This window comes from Eleginops maclovinus, chromosome 18 (genome assembly GCF_036324505.1).
Source record: "Eleginops maclovinus isolate JMC-PN-2008 ecotype Puerto Natales chromosome 18, JC_Emac_rtc_rv5, whole genome shotgun sequence".
NCBI lineage: Eukaryota > Metazoa > Chordata > Actinopteri > Perciformes > Eleginopidae > Eleginops > Eleginops maclovinus.
Window position 1 is genome coordinate 12,385,045 of NC_086366.1, and position 19,997 is coordinate 12,405,041.

A 19,997-nucleotide genomic window follows, 5' to 3' on the forward strand; every position below is an offset into this window, starting at 1 on the left:
ACAGGATCCAATTAAAATGCACCGAAATGCCCATGCTGTCCAGAAACCCAGTTTACATTTCCAAATGGCTTCAGGCAAAATCATGCTTAACATCTTTTGTTTCATCATTTTTGATCAGTCGCATACAATAGGTCATCTTTCAAATGCCTTAAGTTCAAGCCCTGTAGCCATGAACAATACGCTGAGTCTCTGCACACTGCAATGCAACACACAGTTACTTACGTTACAGACTAAATGCTGCTAAATAGCGACTGGTTCACTTGCACATAGTAGTCAACAAAAACATTGAGTTTGCAATTTTAGCATATAGCGAAGGGAGTGTGGTAAAAAAAAAAAAAAAAGACTAAGGAGAAACAAAGACAGCACAGCTTTAGCACTGGACACAACAGAATAAGTGATTTAACACAACTTCCAGCATGTTAATTAATATGTTTAACCATAGCATTGTTTTTGTTTGTGTTAGACAGCTGTTTTCTGTTGGAATGAACCCATTGTACACTTACTGCCGAATACTGAACTGCAGACAAAGTTGGCAACCAACTGCTAACAGCTGGTAAACAGTAGTGCTGCAGTTTGCAGCTTAAAAGCCAGATGTGTCTCTCATAGTTAACAGTCAGTGGAGCCCAAAACACAGAATAATAATAATAATAATAATAGTAAATATATTATACTCATTACTGTTTGCGAACATGGTTCCCGTAAGGCTTTACTTTTTCTTCCTGCGACACCCAAGCGGCTAAATTAATCTCTTCCTGCAGGTTTAAATATAACGTTTTTAGACAAGTCAGGTAATTATATAGCTATTTTAAGCTTAATTAATGAATTTCGACCTATGACACCCTGTAAAAAGTGATTATATTTGGAGAGATTGCCCATATTAAATCTTACACGAGGATGTATGGAGGTGACATCTCATCAGCAAGGCATAACAAGCACATACAGAGATGGTACCATCTGAGAAAACGTATGCTATGTGATACAGTTAACGACAATACATCAGCACATTATGACCAGTGGACATAGTTGAGTTGTATTATGCTGGCATACATCAATGCCTCTGATCAACAGGAACCATAACTCAGCAGGACAAATAGACTTTATAAGACCCTTGCTGATCCATCATGTCTAATGCTCAGGTGTCCTTGATCTTAATCTTAGTTTTTTAAGTAAAGAAAAGTGGTCATTAATCATTTCTCCATTTCTGAAACGATCGCCAATAATAGCTGTAAAACTAAAATGTTTTACTGACCATCACTTTTGCTAGGGCGGGAATAAAATGTAAAGGGCAGAAAGAGTGTTTCAGCATGAAGGAGAGGCACTTTATCAGAGTTTCTCCACTGGAAGGAAACCCTCTAGAGACACCCAAAAGGGCACTTCAATCACTTGAGGGCACCAGGGGTGTGGTTGCCCTTGCCAACCACCATGAGTCAACCATTGTTGTAGCAGCCTGACAATGTTGTCCTTTTAAATCTATTCTGAACCCCCACCCAAAAAAAACAGGTTAGATTTTCCTTTTTGAATGTGTCATGGCACCATTTATTTATTAAAGTTATGCATAACCTTCTGACTTGATCATTGTACATATGTTGAACTTCATGACATTATTAGAACATCAGGCAGTCAGATAGCTAGCCGACAGCAGCGGAAAGAAGCAGCAGTTCTGTCATGAGCTGATGCAGAAAGAGCATGAGCGCTCCTTGTAGAAGAAGAGGGAACGGGGCGAAATACCCAAGAGATGAGGAAGCATGACATATAGAGTGTGGGGGGGATGAATAAGCATGAAAGCTACTGGGCTGGGAGAAAGAAAAAGAGAAGGATGACACCCATAAGTGTATACAGGGAAAAGAAGAGGGAGAATCACACGCAGAGGAGAAGAGGAGCAGACGAGAGGCGAAGTACCCCTCACAGTGAGGAGGAGGAGGCAGCACGACAATGCAACAGGACCAGATCAGAGCCTTCAGACTCTTCATTCTAGTTAACACCACCTAGAATCATAGGCGGCGCGTGAGGCTCAGGTTTGGGAAGGCTAACCAACTTTTTTACCTGACGCTGCCCGGAGGACAACGTTATTATGAAGGCTACGCATACACACACCACATATATATGCGCTTTATAACTGAAATGCACGCTCAAAGTCTAGCGACAATAACCAACGACAATCTAACTGTGGTTTTGTAATGAATAAATTAAATGCATACAAAGAGTGTTTAAGTCTACAGGCCAAAACATCACAGTCCAATAATATTGTAGCTGTGTAATCACCACAGAAATAGTGGATTTACAAAATACTGTGGAGCAGAAACACCTATACAGATGTCAGCAGTTGAACAGTAGTATTATGTTGTTGTATCAGGCTGTAGTGCTGAACAAAGCTATTGTTTATTGTTGCCATTGGCAACACGTGCATAATGAGACGTTTAGTGAACAGCGATTAATTGCAGTGTCAATCCTATGTCCTAATCAATCAGTATTTACTTTTCAGAGGGGATTAACACATTCTCAGAGGGGATTGACACAAACATGCCTGTGCCGGCACTTGCACGCCGTCAGGTCAATAGTATGATCCTGCAATATCGGAGGCTGCATAGCAGCGCTAATGTCAAAGACACATACATTATATTTTAATATATTTTAATTTATTTACCAGGATGCAGTGACAAAAATACTTGGGAAGGCTTAGCCTTCCCTAGCCTACAGTACCCGCCGCCCATGCCTAGAATCTATCTGAAATTCTAGATTATAACACAATTCAAGAGTTTTCTTTAACACAATGGGATCTATTCATCACCAGTGCAACTCTGGCCTCTATCAGTCTGAATATATTCCTGCCAGTTCATCGGGGTACGCTAGGCGAGCGTGCTTGTATGCTAGCGTGCACCCAACACTCACACTAGCCCTGTATGACTGAAGCAGGAAAAGCAGCCAAAAAAGGTTAACACCATGGCCAAAAGCATGCAAGCAATGTGGGAAACACTTAAAAAAATGAAAAGAAAGAAAATAAATACATCTTGGGATAAAAAAAATCTTAATACATTATCTTAAAATTTTCCTTTTCTTGTTTCGTGTTTCATATATATATATTCTAAACACACATCTTTGTACATTTTGGTATAAGTTCTCTTTCTTGCAGGGAGGTCCAGGGGAAATGGGTGTTAGGTGGTGGAGGGGTGAGGTTTTTTGGGGCAATCCCACTTTCCTGATTGCCTTGAGCTGATGGAGGGGGGGGGGGGGGGGGGCAGCATCACAAAGATAACTCCACCCTTCAAGTCTCTCGTTCTCTGTGGCAACCGTGGGCGATGGCGATGGAAAAAACAGGGGGCTCAGCAGTGAGAGGACAAGCTTATAGGACGTCCAGAAAAGTCCAGGACACAAGAAGTAGGAGCTGACAAGTCGGTACTTCCTCTTTGGGACCAAAGCCAGAAGTTGTGGTACAGACATCAACTATCTCTTATCTGGGGGGGAAAAATGAGGGGTAGGATCAGAAAAAGGACAGATACAGGAAGTAATCCACATATTAAGATCTATTCATTCATATGTTGACACAAAGTGATATACCTTTGTTCCCATCCATGTCTGCTGCTGACCTCTCTGGCCTTTGGCGTATTACATTATTGTACTTGGCCTCGACGTCCTGAAAGAGAAACCATTCACCGTCAGATCAGGCAATTAAAATCACCTCAATGTGTTAGCATCAAAGTGGATTCATAGCAACATGTGATGGTGAGCTCAGTGACTGTTGGATACCTTCAGATAGTTGAGGTTGGCCTGAAGGTTTCTGAGGTGAGACAAGACCTGTCTACTGAAAGAGGAGAGGCTGCCAGCCTGTGACGCTGAAGAGAACCTCAAGTTGATGCCCGAGTCGGCGGCGCAGCCTTGTGAGGTTCTCAGCTGCTTCCCTGTGTTTGATGCCAAGATGTCATCGTCTGTGCTGCTCTCCCCTGGGCCGCCGTACCCCTCCAGAACTAAATACCCTGCTGAGAGATTTAAAAGAAGCCCCTTATTACTAATGCTGTAAAACGTGGAGGATCAGGGAAAGACAGAGCACTGAGAAAGCTGCAGCTCACAACGACTAAAGGTGGATGTAAAGGTGCGTTCAATACAAACGTGATGTGGATTTTAAGGGCAGCTCGTGCTCTACGGCTTAACAGCAGTACTGTACAGGGACACAACACACTACAGAAACTCTTGCAGAAGGATTGCATCAGCTGGGATGCCACACTTGACCAGGAGGTTTAAGTGTTACCCAAACCAAACATGGTCAAATCTGAAAAAATGCATTTGTTACTTCACTCCTCCTTTTTGCTTGCACCTATGACATGAGGTGAGAATCTGCCTCTTCAGTCCATTTAAACCTAGAGTGTGTGGATGATGACAAGTCATTTGTTCCCACCGGCTCACCATAATCTTCAGGAGAATCAAAGAAGCCCGTGTCTCCAGAGCCCAGGTCCTGAGCGGGGTCCTCTGTCTGGGAGCTGTTCTTCTCTGAGCCATTGTGGACCATCACCCGTGCTCGGCTGTCCACGGGGGTCCGCAGAGAGGTGGTCCTGAGGAGACGAGCGCCCGTGGAGCGCTTGCTTTGCTCTAAAGCCTCCTCGGACATCAGCTGGGTCACCAACACCTGCTTTAATGCTGCCACTGCAGTAGGTGAGGATATATACATTTATTTTGTTCAATAACAAACAATTAACTTTATTTTGACTGACTGTGTGCTTACATGTTTTCAGGGCTTCGTCTGCTCTGGAGGGAAACATGTTAAACGAGTCTCCTTCTTTGACATCTTCAGCCACTCGGTAAGGAAGCTCTGGGTCTACGAAACCCTCCTCCTCCTCTTCCTCCTCTGCCTTTCCTCCCTCGAATGGATTATTACCTGGTAGAGAACTCGTCACGCTTCTAGGGGCTGGACTGCTCTCTTTATCTGAGGGGGTTTAATGGGAGAAGGATTACCTACACAGCTGAGTAGAGGAGAATATTTAAGGTAACTCAGAGGGAGAGACGCCGCTACCTGTGGACTGGGTGCTGCCGGTGGACGTGCGGTCTGCATCTCGACTCAGCCTAGAAACCCCCGCTGTAATGATCTCCACACCATGCCTCTCCCCACTGGAACACAAGCAATAGCATATGTTACAGACAAGCTCAAATCATCATCTGGGCAAATTTAGAAAGAGAACACGATAACATACTCAGTCTGAGGTAGCGGTATGACGCTGTGAGGTTTGACTTTCATGGCATCAGCTCTCTGGGTGATTAGACGCTGCCACCTTTTGCGGGGGGAACAAAATAGAGTTATTAGCACATTGGAGCTGGAGCAGAAAAAATTCAGGTGATCAATCAATAAGGTATTCATGCTTACGTTTTCTGATCTGAGACTGTGGGCGCCATCAGCTCGTAGATCTGGGCGCCGTTGTCTGACATGGATAGAACGAAGAAGGACTTGGGGTCTGGAAACAAAGAGTGTGGAGAAGACTTTTTTTAGACGATATGCACAGTGCTTTTCATAAAATAAAACCCGAAGAGAGCAAAAATAAAAAGGACATACAGGAGGAAAACATATTTTCCTTTCTCTTTCTTGATCCTCCTCAACAACGGTCAATAAATCCTTGACAGCTGTTTGTACTACTGGATTAACAATGTGTCACATGTTCTGAATTGACCAATCACAATCGAGTATTCAACTAAGCCATGTAATAAAATAGATTAAACTAATTTTGCCTAAGCCTAATATCCTCAGGCAGTTCGTTCCACGCCCTGCAAAGAATTGGATGTTGTATCGTGAGGGGTTATTGATCAGGGTTTTGTCTAAACATGCGCCCTCTTACTTTCGGCGTGCCCCCTCATACCAAAATTCAGATTTCCCCCGCAAAATGTTAAAGTGATGCAAGAAAACAATATTACTGTTCGTCAACAACGGTATAACTACTCCAAAAACATGAAAGTCGCGTCAGATAGACCGTCATAGACACGGCATAGACAGCTTGGATTTTACGGAGCTCCAAAAATAAATAGGGCATCGGTGTGGGAGCAGGCTTACACTGAAACTGTGATTAGTATCTTTTACTGTCCTTTTTTTCTGTAGAGGAAGTAAAGAAACCGTAACCTGGGATTTATTTGTTGTGTGAGGTACAATATATGACTCTTTAGAGCATTATTTTCGCAGGAAGTGGGCGGAGCATCTCTTTTACCGGAAATGACATTAGCGCCCTCATACTTTATTTTTCTAGAAAACCCCCTGATGATGGTTTGATCTGATCAGTGCCTCTCAACTCCTTTTTCTGTCTATTTTTAAGTTGCACAACGGAAAATAGCCTGGTGAACACTGACCTGTTGCCACGGAGCGCACCAGCACAGTGTTGAGTTTGATGATGGGGCTGAAGATGTGTTTGGTGTCTGCGGTGCCGGCCAGGTTTTTACAGTGACACTTCAGGATCAGCCGCTCATCTTGCTTCTGCAGCAGGACCAGAATGTCCTGCAGGAGGAGCGTGTACAACTCTGAAAGGAAACCGAGAGGATACTTGGATTTAATATTTAGCAGAAAAATCTAAATGAAAGTAAATTAATCTCTTATAATGTGCCGAAAACTAACCAATAGTCTTGTCCTTGTTCACTTTCCAGGACAGCGGCCCCTCATGCACCATGGTCCTCTTGGTTAAATCCAAGTTCTGAAGAAGGAAAACAAAAGTTAAGCTTAGGCCATTTCCACATTGCACTCCCTTTGTGCCAAGCATATATTTCAAACAGCGAGCGTGGGTGTACAAAAAGTGAGTGTGCTTAAAGTGAAGCTAAGAGGGTCATGTATATAACTCACCTTTAGCTCAAGGATCATGGGGTTGTCTGTCTGCTTCAGAGAGGAGAGGTCCAATCTTCTCTGATAGTCCTCCAACCTCTAGAGGACAGACGGAGAGAAATAGGATAGAGGATAAGAAAGCGCTCCTTAAAAAAGGGAGCCACTGCCTGGGGAGCAGTAAAAAAATAAATTGTGGTGGAGGAGTTAAACAAAAGGGAGGACTTAGAATGAGACTGAAGGGGGGGAAGAAAAAAGTCGAGGGCATGGTGTGAAATGGAAAGGAGATTTTAAAAGACATCCTACCTGCTTGTCCTCAGATTCCTTCACAGCCTGGTTGACGTGATTGAGGATCTTTCTACAGCAGTCTGCCGCCTGCTTCACTTTGTCCTTCTCCACTGTGTTGTCTGAAAGACGTTTAGAAAAAGAAAGAGGTAAGGCCTCAGTTCTGTGGGGGGGTCCGGCAAATTGATACAGCCCATTAACACAGCATTGTTCCCAAGAAATATGATAAAGCAGGGGGGAATTAATATCCCGTAATAGCTGGTTATAGATTACCATTAGTGGATCCTCTCTGTGTGAGACCCAAACCCGGCCAAGACTAAAATGATGGACCAAATAATTGGAGAGCCGTATCCCAGAATGCACACTGCCGCTCGAGGACCATTAAAATGCAAATCTTGCCATTTGTCTCTGTATTTCACTAATAGCTGGCATGTTGCAACAAAGACTCAAGGCTTAATTTGTATTCCTTTTCCTTCTGAAAAGTTCAATATTTATCTTTTGTATTTTAAAGCAATCAGAATAAATAGGCAAACTATTATTATTATTCCTGTATTACCCGTTTCCATGGTTGCTTGCCGACATGATTAAATGAGTTTCCATATTGAAAACATTTGACTCACAGAATGTAATTGGCTTTAGGATCACAGGACGAAGAGCTTCAATATATAACTGAGATCTTCCCATGCGAGGGGGTGTAGCTGTGCAGAAACATGTATTTCTATACATGGCAGGAGTCTAAAACACTTAGCAATAGAAGGTAGGACTGAGAGAATAATAATAGTGGTATGCAAATACTATTTTAAAAGTACATCACAATTTCTCTCCTTGTGACAGGTTCAGTAATTGACTAAGTATTTGTGACTGAGTGGAACAGACTTTGAAGTCTCTGGAAAGTGATTTGTATGAATGCAGACACTACTCCTGCAGGCATGTTGACGTCATTGAGGCTTCATGCGCTGCTAGAGCGAGAATAAGGGGCTGGCTACACTGAGACCATTTGTAGTCCATAATGAGGCTGCAGACTTAGTCCAAAGTCAGAAAATCTAATTACAAATCTGTAATTGTTTAGGAAACATTTCACTGCTTTCGACTTGTGAAGATCGCCACTCTATTCGTATTTCCACTCTTCAGGGAGTTATTTAAACATTGAAAACTTGTATTGGGACATTTTATTCTACACAATAATTCAAGAAAATAATCGGTAAACTTATCGAAACAGAAAATAATCATGAAAAAAAACAATCCTATTACTTTAAAAGACACATTTTCACATGCCATATTTTTGGTTATTCAGGCGTCGTCTTTTCAATCCCTGTTACATCAAAGACAGTTCGACACAGGCATGATAATCGTTGCTGCGAGCTGTTGTGAAGGAACTCTGATTAGTAAGCGGCATTTCCACACCTGTGTACTTGGCGATGTTGTCTAGCAGCAGGGGGTACTTGGTGAGCCGCTGCATCTCGACAGGAATGATGTCTTTAAGCTGCAGTCGGCGACACTGTCTGTTACTCTCCGCCTCCTGCAAAGCAACAGAACAGTTTAGCTGTCATTTAACATCCAAAATACATCGTTTAACAAGCACACCTGGAGCATCACCGAGAGTCGCTTTTCACCCAGTGCTCATTTTCACTTTTCGGTATGACACGTTCTGTGCTTTTTTTTGTAGTAAAGGTCTCTATTTACAAAAAAGAACCAATTCTTGAAGCCTCATGTCAGTACCTGGACGAAGGAGGTAAAGCGCGAGTCTTTCTTCTGCTTGGTCTTGATGATTTCCAGAGCAAAAGGCTGGTTGCTGCAGAATGTCCCCACCGCCTTCTTGATCTTCTCCTCCTCTCCACCGCTGAACTGTGACAACCCAACCAAAGACGGCACAGGACAGAGAAACGGTGATCAGTCAATGCGGGTTAGGGCTAGTTGTCATGGAAATGTCCAGTATTTAACCCCTATAATGAGAAGAAACTCCCAGAAGGGGGCCAGGCTTAAGACCCGGTAGCGGAGACAGCTTAAGTTTTAATGTAGACTAGATCATTGCACGGACCCTCAGGGGATAGTTTACCCTACTTATCCCCCATAGAGACATTTTAGACAAGGCTGCCAGCTGATATCACATCCAATGCATTACACATGATATAGGGATGTCAGCCAAATCTGGGGCACGGTCTGACATTACCATTTACTGAGAGACGGGCTTCAGTTTCATTCGCTGCTGCTGTAATTACTTGGCAGAGGGTTTTTTTGCAGCATGTCTTTCAGGATTTTGGTGTGTGATTTATATGATTTAATGTTCACTACTTCTCCAGTACATACAGCTCCGGAAAAAATTAAGAGACCACTCGAAATGTTTCTTAAATCTTTATCTCTACATGTATTGCAGCCATTCCAGTGTATGCTGAATTCCAACACAGAGAAAAAATGTCAGTAGTTTATAGAATACAATACAACAGAAAAAATATGTAACTCAAAGACAAAAAAAATCCACGGCTGTATGAACTGCACCTGAATATTTTCAGGTGCACTTCAATTTTTTTTAAAAGAGCAGAATTTAGGCTGAAGAAAGCAATCTTATACTAATAAAAAAAATGTCTGGCTATGAAGCTATTTTGGGCAACAGTTCAATTTCTTTGTGCACAAAGTGTTTTTTCACACCACATCAGTCATCTTGAGAATGTATTCAATATAAGAAAATGTTTGAAAGAGGAAATACAATTTCAGCCAGAGAATTGTACTTACCCAGGAGAGCAAGTCGTCTCCTATCTGATCAATTACCGAAGACTCATTTCTCTTCCGAACAGCTGCCATTTGCTCCAGTATTGAAGCTGAAATTCAAAGGAGAGGCGCAAATTGACAGTCAGTGCATGCTTGTGTGTCTGCATGTGTGTACATAAGATAACAAATGAAAAATACACCATGAAATTGTGAGTACTGTGTGTAATGCTGGCTCAGTTCATTGCACTTTATTTGGATTCTCACTACCTTACTTTTGAGGGTTTTTTTTACTTGTTCATATTAATGGCTTTTATTTTTTGACAGATTTCAGGGTATGTGTGCGTACCATGCAGCTGTAAAATCTCATCCAGGTTAGTGAAGATGTTCTTGATGTCCGCAGGAGGCAGGATGGCCTCTTTGGAGAGCTTCTGGTAGAAAACGTGGTCCAAAACTCTCAGCATCCTTACATGCGCACGCTCTGTATAGAACAGCTCTGTAGACACAATGCAAGATGTTAACTCGAGATGGCAGAGCATTCGCCCAGCTCAACATGATGAACTATTTGACAGCAACTTGGGTTGGCTCCCAACAGATGCCCAGCAGCTGCATATCTCTGTCATTCCTCTTTTACTCAATTTGTATTCTTTGAAAATAGATTTGGCTTTATTGAATAGACGTAAGCCATGTGCTCACCATTGATGACTTCCTGTCTCTTGATTTCCTGAGGCCTGAGACCTGCTAGGACCTCTCGCCCCACCAGCTGCTGCCAGTTCGGAGGGTCGTGCTCCGAGTCCGTTCCCTGGTCGTCCTCGCTCTGAACGTCAGCTGCAACCAGACCCTCAAGCCTAGGGGCAAGAGAGAAAGTCAGTTTTTTATCTGGCTACTAAACCACCACTACTCCTTATTTTATTAGATATTCATTTTCAAATAAACGAGTTCCTCACCTCCGGATGGCCTTTGGTGTTCCCTCGTGGGCCCTACAAAATATAGTAACGGTACAATCAATGTTAAAGATAAGTAATCTCAGGAAAGGAAGCAGAAGTGTTACTGTAAATGCACCTGTCGCTTTCTCTGTCGTCCTCTTGCAGTTGATCGTGGCTGTTAAGCTCAAAGTGCGAGGCAGGGTACAGCAGCCCATCAAGAGGGTCCGACTGAAGGCCGTCACTCAGCCTCGGGGGGCCTGAAGTCGGAGTCCCGCCTGAGAAACAAGGTACACGTTAGAAACCATCACTTCCTTACTTTTTCTTCTTTACCGTTCAGTAGCTCACCCATATCAGTGTCTCTGCTCGAGTCTGAGCTATAGGTGGCGCTGATTGGGGAGGAGGTGTTGATAGACATCGAGTGTGTGAGTTCAGAGCCCTCGCTTGATTGGCTGCTTCTTAGACGACAAGCTTCCATGTGGTCGGCTGCCCCCAATGAAGGCTGAGATAACTGTTTATGGGGCCGGGGGCGACCATCCAACGCCTTTCCCACTGAGGAAAGAAAAAAGCGGAGTCAAATTTATAAACGTTTTAAATATCATTATCATCATTTTTATCCTAAAAGTCCTAACTCACCTGATGCTGCTTCAACACGACTGGGCCGGCGCTGAGGTCCAAGGATACTGGGAAATCTGGGTTTCTTTACCTTCTCTTCTCCCTCCTTTTCTGTCTTGATGCTTTTCTGTATTTTATTAAAACAAGGGAAGTGTCAGGTAGATGACAAAGAGAGAGAAAGAGATGGATAGAGAAGGGCAGAGGCGTATGGTGACAGGAATGTATTGAGACGTTATATTACCTTGATCTTGGGAAGAAAGTTGATCCTGACCCGTTTGGACTCCAGACTGCGAGGTTCCTTGACCCTCACTCCAAGGTGCTTCATGTATGTATAGATGACATACTGCATTGTAGTGCTAAAAGGGAAAACAAAAGTGACAACAAACAGAGATTAGTTGCTACAATTCCAATACTAAAAGACAAAACAACAGGATGCAGAAATTCCAAGTGTCCATATTGTGACTTGCACCATATGTCATGCCAGTCCTTCTCGAGGATTTTCTAAACAAACCATCTGGGTTGTGCTGTGACCATATGGTGTTTCAAACAAGACTGTTCAATCAGTCACACTTTTAAATTATTTAATCCAACCACACTGCATAAATTACATGTTTTTTTAGGAGACTGCCTCAGTGTTTAATTTGTAGACTGTAGGGAATGTAGATTGGGGCCTGGATGATACCAATATGTTATATGTTCTTGGCAGGAACATCAAAGGCTTTACTTTAAGAAAATGACTTCCATTGACATATATTATTCATCCAGCACAAGATGATTTAAATAATACATTCAAAGAAGTCTAATGAAGTAATAAATAAGTTATTTAAGACACATTAAAGACTGTAAATGCAATGACAACACATATAGTTTGAAGGGCCATGAGAGCCCCTGAAGTCCTCAATGATGATGTGCTTTGAATAATATTCTCCATATCGATAAACAAAATGTTCCACAATATAGGTTTGCTTACCATTTCTCTTCCTCTGTATTCTGAGTAGTTAACCTATAAACAATACAAAGAACAAAAAGTCTTACTGTCTGATAATGGTTCGAAGTATGAAATATGTGTAAACACTTGCATATCACAGCACATGTCTATATGTGTGTTATGAAACTGTGTGTCGTGCTTCTTACAGGATATCCTCTATCTTGGTGATGATGTTCTCTGCGTAGGAGCGCTCTCGCTCCAGAGTGACGCGGTCTCTGACTCCCTCTTGGTCCAGTCGGGCCAGCTCCACTTCAGCCACGGTGAGACCCATACTGCGCTTCTGCCTGCAAGTGCATGGACACTTATCTTGAAACACTGTGCAATAATCACCATCACCACCAGCATTATCTCCATCACCATCATCATCAATCATAATTTGTATAATGTCTCAACACCTTACATTCAACTATCAGATTTAATCACTATGGGGGAGTTCAAGTCCATTTTAAAGGACAAAGAACAAAATACTCTTGGTCATTGTGTTTGCTCTTATATCCTCTAACTGAAGTTGTCTTAAAATGCCAGTTCTTTGCTTTTAACAGTGTCTTTTATTTGTATACTGACTGGCTATTTTACCATTTAATTTGTGTTGTACGACTGTTGTATTCGTCTGCCTGTATCGTTTGTGTTTGTTGTAACGTTGTTTATGCTGCTTTCTTGGCCAGGTCGCTCTTGAAAAAGGGATTTTAATCTCAATGAGACTTTTACCTGGTTAAATAAAGGATATATATATTACATACGTCACTAAGTTCTGAAGTTACTACTCATCATCCTTTATCCATGGATGTGCACTTACTTACCTACTTTACTCTAGTATAACTATTGTGTGCTTTGCTTCTATATACTAAATGTTAGCTTATTCTTTATTATCATTATATCTTTTTTTACTTGCTATGCCACTTTTGCTGTAACAAATGTTAATTTCCCCGCTGTGGGACTTATAACGGATTTCTGATTCTGATGTGCCAACATGAAATACTCTGGTAAGGTATAATCCCCTTTTCTACATTTGCTCAATGAGTGAGCCACACTCAATATCAGAACCTGCCCAGCTTTGAAAATAAAAACGCAGAGCTGAAAACTTTACCTGAAATCCTCAAGGTTCTTCTGTATTTCAGGGAGCAGAGAGTCCTGCAGCGTTTGAACATGTTGTCTGTTTATTTCCTCAGGGATCAGTTCTGTCCGCCGCCGGTCTGAAAACACACGCACACATACACTCAACTATACTGTAGGCGAAATCTAAAAGGATTATTTGAAGTGCACACTTAATCTGCGCTGCTAAGTTTAAGCATTACTTTCTAAACCATCAGAGCGTTTCATTTTTTAACACCTTAGTTGGGAGTGTGCATGGCTCACAGGGACTGTATAATGAGGATGGCCTCAGATATACAAAAGGTAAACGTAGGAAAAATAAATTGCCTATTGAAAACGACAGTGAGCAGACAACCAAATGAAGCAAAAGCATAGCATGAAATACTAACCGAGATCAGTAGAGATGGATTCAGGAACAGCGACCTTCAAATTCTGTGAAATAAATAAATAACAATGTGTTATACTTCAAGAACAAATTGGAACACAAAAATGTAAATACTGTCCATCAGAACATTCACAAATGTCAATGTCAGTAGTGACAAAATATATGAAAGCGCTCAATAAATGTAATTATTAAAAATGGAATCACCCTTTTTTTAGCCTGTAGATTTGAATGTGTTTTGATCCCATGTTCTGTCATCATTGGTGTTTTAGATTTAGATGCATGAACAACAGACACTTTGTCTATCCTCTGTGTAATAAATGTGCTGATATGTATTCCATGTGTTCTTGTCAAAATGAAAACAGTGATACCATTTATAGATTATGAATAGAGATGTATTTCCCTGTGCGGAACAAAGAGTTTACTTACAGCTCCACGGTCTATGAAGAAGGTGTGGAGGTCCATGAACACCCGTCTGGTCTCTTTGGAGTTGGTCTGCTTGTAGAAGTCAGCATAGAGGTAGCACAGCTGAGGATAAAAGAAAGCAAACAAACAAAGTGAGCTGTAGGGTCTGTCAGGAGGCAGGAGAGCAGGAAATGAACACATTAAATATTGTGACAGCAGAGGGCCTTACCACAGGAGCAGGGTCGAACTGAGAGAAGACGTGGTGAAGGAACGCTGCGAGGTGGGCGGGACGAGACTTGAGCTGCTCGATGTTGTTAAAGCTGTTACACTGGCCGTTCGTCTGAAACCAAATTAATTTAAATTAAATTAAACAGTTTGCTCTCTTGTTATCTTTGATGATATCACATAGGACACGAGCTTGAAGAAAAGGTTATTTGCCAAGTTAAGTGCAAGATTTAATTGAAATACTTTGAATATGCAAACTGTGGGAAGTATAATGATTGAAGTATATGTTTAGATTGCTCTGTGGTAAAGTACCTGCTCCTGGTCTGAATCAAAATAGTCGTCCTCAGCTCCAATGATTTGCGAAACAAGGCGAGAGGAAGTGGGACTGCTGACTGTGGTAGGAGACAGAGAGTCCTGGGGAAAAGACAGAGCACATGTCAAATTTGTGTCTTTAAAAATAATATATTTCTATTGAAACATTGATAACCCAACTAAATGTAGGGTTTAGTGGCACTAAGAGAGTTATTAATCAACCGGAAATAAAAGCCCTATAATGCAGGCTAATAATATAAGTTTATAAGTAAATGGAGTAAAAAAGTACATTTCTTACGCAGACTTTTTACTAGCCAATGAGTATAGTTACCAGGTCAGTGGTGTCCTCTGCCTCCGGACAGTGGTAGGAGTTGAAGCTGTTCCTGGGTGTGCTCTTAGGGCTGGGGCAGGATGACTCTCTTGGGTAGAGACACTCTGGAGATCCAGGCCCAAAAATGCGAGATATCTGTAGGAGGGATGCAATACAGCATTAGATTCTGAATCAATGTCACATTCACAAAATAACTCCCCCCAAAACTACAATACAAGAAATGACCATAACCGAAGCTAAGCAGGGCGAGTTAGGACTGATTCATTTTAATGAACTTGAGGCCATTCATGTTTTGCCCTAAAACTAACTAGTCTCTGAACAAAGGCGTCATATTAAGTTCAGTGGGACATTTAAATTATGTTGGGTAGTAGGGCTGAGTAGGGCTGCAATATTAATCTAAATGTTGATTTAACAAATTGTATTCTACAGATTTTTGGTACAAATCCTCTAAAAAAATCCATTGTAAGTTTTCAATGATAATGAGAATTAGGACACATAAGTGATTAAAACTCTTAAATATGGTAAATAATATCACATTTACAGTAGCCATCATAAAAACACAGTAAGTTATTTTTTCCAAAATGTACAGCCCTAGTGCTGAAACTTACAGGAGAGCTGCTCCAGGACAGGTCTGTACTGTTGTCTCCCTTAGAGGCGGGGGTGTGCTCCGTCTCATCATCAGCATCACCACCTGGAACAGCCTCCTGCGGGTTTGTGTAAACAAAGAATTTATTATTTATTATGAACAACCTCCTTACACACAACAGGATTCAAAATTGTCCAGAATGAAACGTGTTTAAGAGTGTCAGGCGACATTCCTAATAACTACTGAATGTTTTGAATTTATGAGTAATTTAAGGTAATCTCATAAAACACAATTTATGTAGAGCAGACTCATATGTTGACATGCATAACACAAGGTATACTGTAAATAAAATAAGCTGTCACACAGACACAAAAGAGTGGCTTCCCACAGAGAAAGCCTAATCCTCCGATAAGATTAGGATTAATGACTGTCTGGAGCCATCCCTAAACGCACCGCACAAATTATACCGCCTAGATGCTGCTGGTTAATCAGTGTCCCCAGATACCCTTTTCTGTATGCACGTTCATGGAGGAATGTAGTTGGATCGGGGGGTGGTTTGCTTTACCTGTGTTGCCCCACTGGCCTTGAAGATCTGACTCTGCAGCTGAGGAATGTGCTTCTTAACTTCCTGGATGTCTTTCAGTAGTTTGTGGGAGGGGTTCCTGCTGTACTCCTCCTTCATGGCCTTGACAACAAAATCAAATCAAGCCACCAGGACCAATATTCCATTAGTTGTATACAATCAGGTAGGTATACAAATGCCATATGTGCTCTCTGGTCTTGGGTGTGGGATGTTTTGGAAAACACTGCCTCGATTCTCAATTCACTGCATGAAAAACAGCAGTCTTATCACACACTCTGCTTGTCTCCTACCCAAAGCAATGTTCTATTTAAAGATGGATGAGAGCAGAGCCTTCATTTTCAACACAGATAATAACAGACACATTCCTCAATAGGCTGTGATATGAAAGGATGAAAATCACTTTGCTGTTGCTAACACCTACCAAGAAACACAGTGTGGCGATAGAGAGAGCCAGTAAGTGGCAGGGATTATTATGCTAACCTGCAGCTCCTGTTGCTCTTTAGAGGGCATCCTTTGCAGCATGTCAAGCTTCTGGTTGCAGATGCTGCTATTTTCATCCTTTAGGAAAAAACAGAAAAGGGAAAGTTGAAAGCATATGGAAAAACTGCGAATCAGACTAGAGAGACTAAGCAATTTTTTGATATAGGTAATCCGAATGCATTTAAATAAAATTGGAGGAAAGGATGAGTTATAGATATCCACTACATAAATTAGCACATTTAGAAGAAAGGGAAATATAATCCAGGTGAAAATCCCCAACATGATGTGAAAGGAGGATGAAGAAGGAAGGCAAGTTTGTAGAGGCAAGAAATAGAAATAGGGTGACAGAAGTAAGTGATGGTTACCCATGGTGACTGAGAGGTGGAGAGTCGGTTCAGAGGACTATAGGGGCGTTCTGTTGCTGGGGAGTTTGGAGAGGAAATACTAACGCCCAGCATTTCAGACTCTGCTTCAGACAAGGGGATCTGGGCGAGCCCCGGAGGACGCCCCAATACTGTGAGGGCCACATAGGAGCCGGCTAGAATGAAAAAAATTAAAGCAAAGTGTCAGTCTCATTAAAGGTTTATTTAAAGGTGGCTTTGGCTAAAATGCAGACAGAGGTACTTACATTTGATTAGCTTCACCACCTCTATGTGATTAGAATGCGTAACAAGGGTCCCGTTAACCTGGAAGACAGCAATGGTGCCATCATGAGAATTAGAAAAACTCACTCTGAGTCCAAAACCAAGAGGTGAAGATTCCTTTTGACATTTCAGTCCATCCAGAGTCGATACACTGAGAGACCAGAGGGTGGCAGTCTACAGCCTCTGTATTGGCCTTGAAAAAGACCCCAGTAATTTCAGCACTTTAAAGACATTGAGGCAGAAGAACACAATACCTTGATGATCCTGTCTCCTGTCTGAACACCTGCCTGCATAGCAGCCCCATCTGGCAAACACAGGAGAAAGAGCGTTAAGGCAAAGATGGGTAGTAAATAAAAACCATTAAAAGAATGAAATGGATAGAGGGGAAAACACACAAGATAATAATGCTTCATGATGCAGTCGTTGATATTTCTGCACAATGAATACATCATCCAGCCCTGACAGGGCAGGTGTCGCAAAGTGACTGTCTGAGTGCTATTTTGAAAGACCATAACAGTGGTTATATTATGAGAAGGACCTGTTTCACAGCTCCACCCAAAACAAAGGGATTTACCCATGAGACAGGTTATTAAGAGATCCACGTCTGACTGAAGTCAGCAGCATACAGCTGAGTTTTACTAACACACCACTTATAAAGTGCATTTTGGGCCCTGAGTGTTATGAACTGTTTTAACTGGTGCCCCCTAAAATAAGGAGATGATCTTGTTTTGTCACTTGGACAAAAAGTCGAAGGATAGAAGGTTATCTTGTGACTGAAAATGTTGTAAATATGATCGGCATGGGCTGAACATCTATACCAACCAAGGTTCTAAACTCAATTCCTCCTGATCGCATAAGGGGTAAACCTGGGTTAAAACAGATCCTACCTCTTTAATTTTGTCATCTTGTACATTGGTAGTATAAACAGGAAAAGCTGCAGCAAGTGCTACAGATATTTGGTTTGCTTTGTTTGTATAAATTATCCAGATGAAACTAAGTAGACTCCTCTTTGCATGGAGTCAGTGACAAATGCACAAATGGGGAGCCATACAGGGAGAGTCTAACACCGCCCAGCATGGATGACTGTGCAACAAAAGTCCTCGATCAGTTGCTTCCTCATCTATCTCTCACTCACTCACTACTGTACACTGGCTGTAATGTTTTTTGTGACCTGATAACAGCCCCCATCATCCTCTGCAGACAGTTAAAGACTGCCGGGGCCCTCTCAGTATCCTGTCACAGTCCCCTCTATAGAATACAACATGATAAAGTAGAAGCTTGAGCTACTGTGAAACTACTGAGGTGGAAATACACAGTGAACGACTTCACTTCTCCAAGTAAGTACCAGAGTGGTGATGGTTGTTGAGTCCCAATTACCCCTCAGATCTGTGAGTTCAGAGCAAACTACCATGACAGTTTGATGTCAGTGCATGACGATGGAGCCCAAATCTCTATTTCAATTGCTTGGACCAGAAGTAGTCATTGTAACAACATGTTTTTCTCAGTCCTTTTAAGTTCGGGACCTAACCTTACCTTCTTTGACAAGCTGCACAAACACTGGGTTGTCACCGCTGACAGTGAGCCCAAAGCCATTTTCATTTTTCTGGATGATAACACATCGCTGGACCAGACCTGCAAGTGAGACAGAAAGACAGTGTTTTAAAAGGATCAGGAAGTCACTGAAAGAAATGTACTTCCCTCTGTGGCACCAGCATATCAAATAAAACTCAACCTTAGCCTACATTCTCAACAGATGTTTGAAATAAGCTTAAAAATTTATTGTGAAATAATTCAATATTGGGTATATACTGAGGTAGTTTAAGGGCTAGATCCATCACAGGATAGATTCACGTTGTAAAGTCTATCCTAAAACGATACTCACATGCCTGTGTGTACTTCAAAAGAATTGTTGATCTCTATCTTTTGTTCCTCCTGTCCTACAAGATATGTTTTCCCCATCACTTGTACTGAATTTGCTTTAAGAAGGGATTTTGCAGCCAGTAATGAAATGAGGAACATTAACAATAATGTACGTGCATTTGGTCATGCTAGTATTGTTTGAGGGCTCTACGCATGTGAAAATGTCCTGCAACATATCCGCACATGACCCATGTCCGGTTTTGATTCTTGTCAGGTAAGCATGACGACATCATGCCACGATTTGAGCATGTACATTAAAGAAAGCTTGTTGCTTTAAATAGCAACAGCTTTTATGTATTTTGTACACATTAAAAACAGAGTTGATCATTCTCTACTGCCTCATTTTGGAACATGACACCAAAAAACAATAATAAATCCTTAACACTAAAAGTGATAACGATGTCGGGCCTTCTGTGTGAAGATATGTTTGTTTGTAGTCTCGCAGGCCAGAAGAAGGAACGTTACTTTTCAGGTTTTTTTATGAGGTGTAGCATAGCGCAAAGAGATTAGAGCTTATCTAATGTCTGGCTGACACCGACTAGACTTAGAAAACAGCAGAGACAAAAGACCACACAATACATAGAATGCAAAATCCTGAACAATATGTTGTTTCATGATCTCATGAGGAAGAAGTAGGAAGATTTTTGCAATAAAAGTAATCTTTAAACCTCTATACAATGCCGTTTGTATAAGTAACCCACAGTGAGTGAGGTGACCCTTGAACTGGTTTCTTGTGCAGAATCAA

The 19,997-nt window shown here is 41.7% G+C and overlaps 1 protein-coding gene across 2 annotated transcripts in view; it reads right to left on the reverse strand.

The window, feature by feature from the left end:
* Positions 1-1,506: 1,506 nt before the first annotated feature.
* The window catches only part of arhgef12a (Rho guanine nucleotide exchange factor (GEF) 12a), a 37,936-nt gene continuing 19,445 nt past the window's right edge, over positions 1,507-19,997 (reverse strand). For both annotated transcript variants that reach the window (XM_063907457.1, XM_063907458.1), the window contains 37 exons: positions 18,866-18,964; positions 17,587-17,636; positions 17,317-17,374; positions 17,054-17,226; positions 16,689-16,766; positions 16,191-16,310; positions 15,648-15,743; positions 15,040-15,174; positions 14,709-14,810; positions 14,401-14,511; positions 14,196-14,294; positions 13,774-13,816; positions 13,380-13,485; positions 12,439-12,576; positions 12,275-12,307; positions 11,546-11,660; positions 11,326-11,431; positions 11,038-11,241; positions 10,829-10,967; positions 10,714-10,746; positions 10,463-10,614; positions 10,116-10,262; positions 9,794-9,879; positions 8,783-8,908; positions 8,468-8,582; positions 7,085-7,185; positions 6,803-6,880; positions 6,581-6,656; positions 6,319-6,486; positions 5,351-5,438; positions 5,181-5,258; positions 5,003-5,097; positions 4,715-4,915; positions 4,399-4,635; positions 3,745-3,974; positions 3,556-3,631; positions 1,507-3,452 (listed from right to left, as the gene is read on the reverse strand). In XM_063907457.1, the coding sequence (XP_063763527.1) occupies positions 3,442-3,452; positions 3,556-3,631; positions 3,745-3,974; positions 4,399-4,635; positions 4,715-4,915; positions 5,003-5,097; positions 5,181-5,258; positions 5,351-5,438; positions 6,319-6,486; positions 6,581-6,656; positions 6,803-6,880; positions 7,085-7,185; positions 8,468-8,582; positions 8,783-8,908; positions 9,794-9,879; positions 10,116-10,262; positions 10,463-10,614; positions 10,714-10,746; positions 10,829-10,967; positions 11,038-11,241; positions 11,326-11,431; positions 11,546-11,660; positions 12,275-12,307; positions 12,439-12,576; positions 13,380-13,485; positions 13,774-13,816; positions 14,196-14,294; positions 14,401-14,511; positions 14,709-14,810; positions 15,040-15,174; positions 15,648-15,743; positions 16,191-16,310; positions 16,689-16,766; positions 17,054-17,226; positions 17,317-17,374; positions 17,587-17,636; positions 18,866-18,964 (4,103 nt within the window). In that variant the 3' untranslated portion in view covers positions 1,507-3,441. The remainder of the gene's footprint in view (positions 3,453-3,555; positions 3,632-3,744; positions 3,975-4,398; positions 4,636-4,714; positions 4,916-5,002; positions 5,098-5,180; positions 5,259-5,350; positions 5,439-6,318; positions 6,487-6,580; positions 6,657-6,802; positions 6,881-7,084; positions 7,186-8,467; positions 8,583-8,782; positions 8,909-9,793; positions 9,880-10,115; positions 10,263-10,462; positions 10,615-10,713; positions 10,747-10,828; positions 10,968-11,037; positions 11,242-11,325; positions 11,432-11,545; positions 11,661-12,274; positions 12,308-12,438; positions 12,577-13,379; positions 13,486-13,773; positions 13,817-14,195; positions 14,295-14,400; positions 14,512-14,708; positions 14,811-15,039; positions 15,175-15,647; positions 15,744-16,190; positions 16,311-16,688; positions 16,767-17,053; positions 17,227-17,316; positions 17,375-17,586; positions 17,637-18,865; positions 18,965-19,997) is intronic.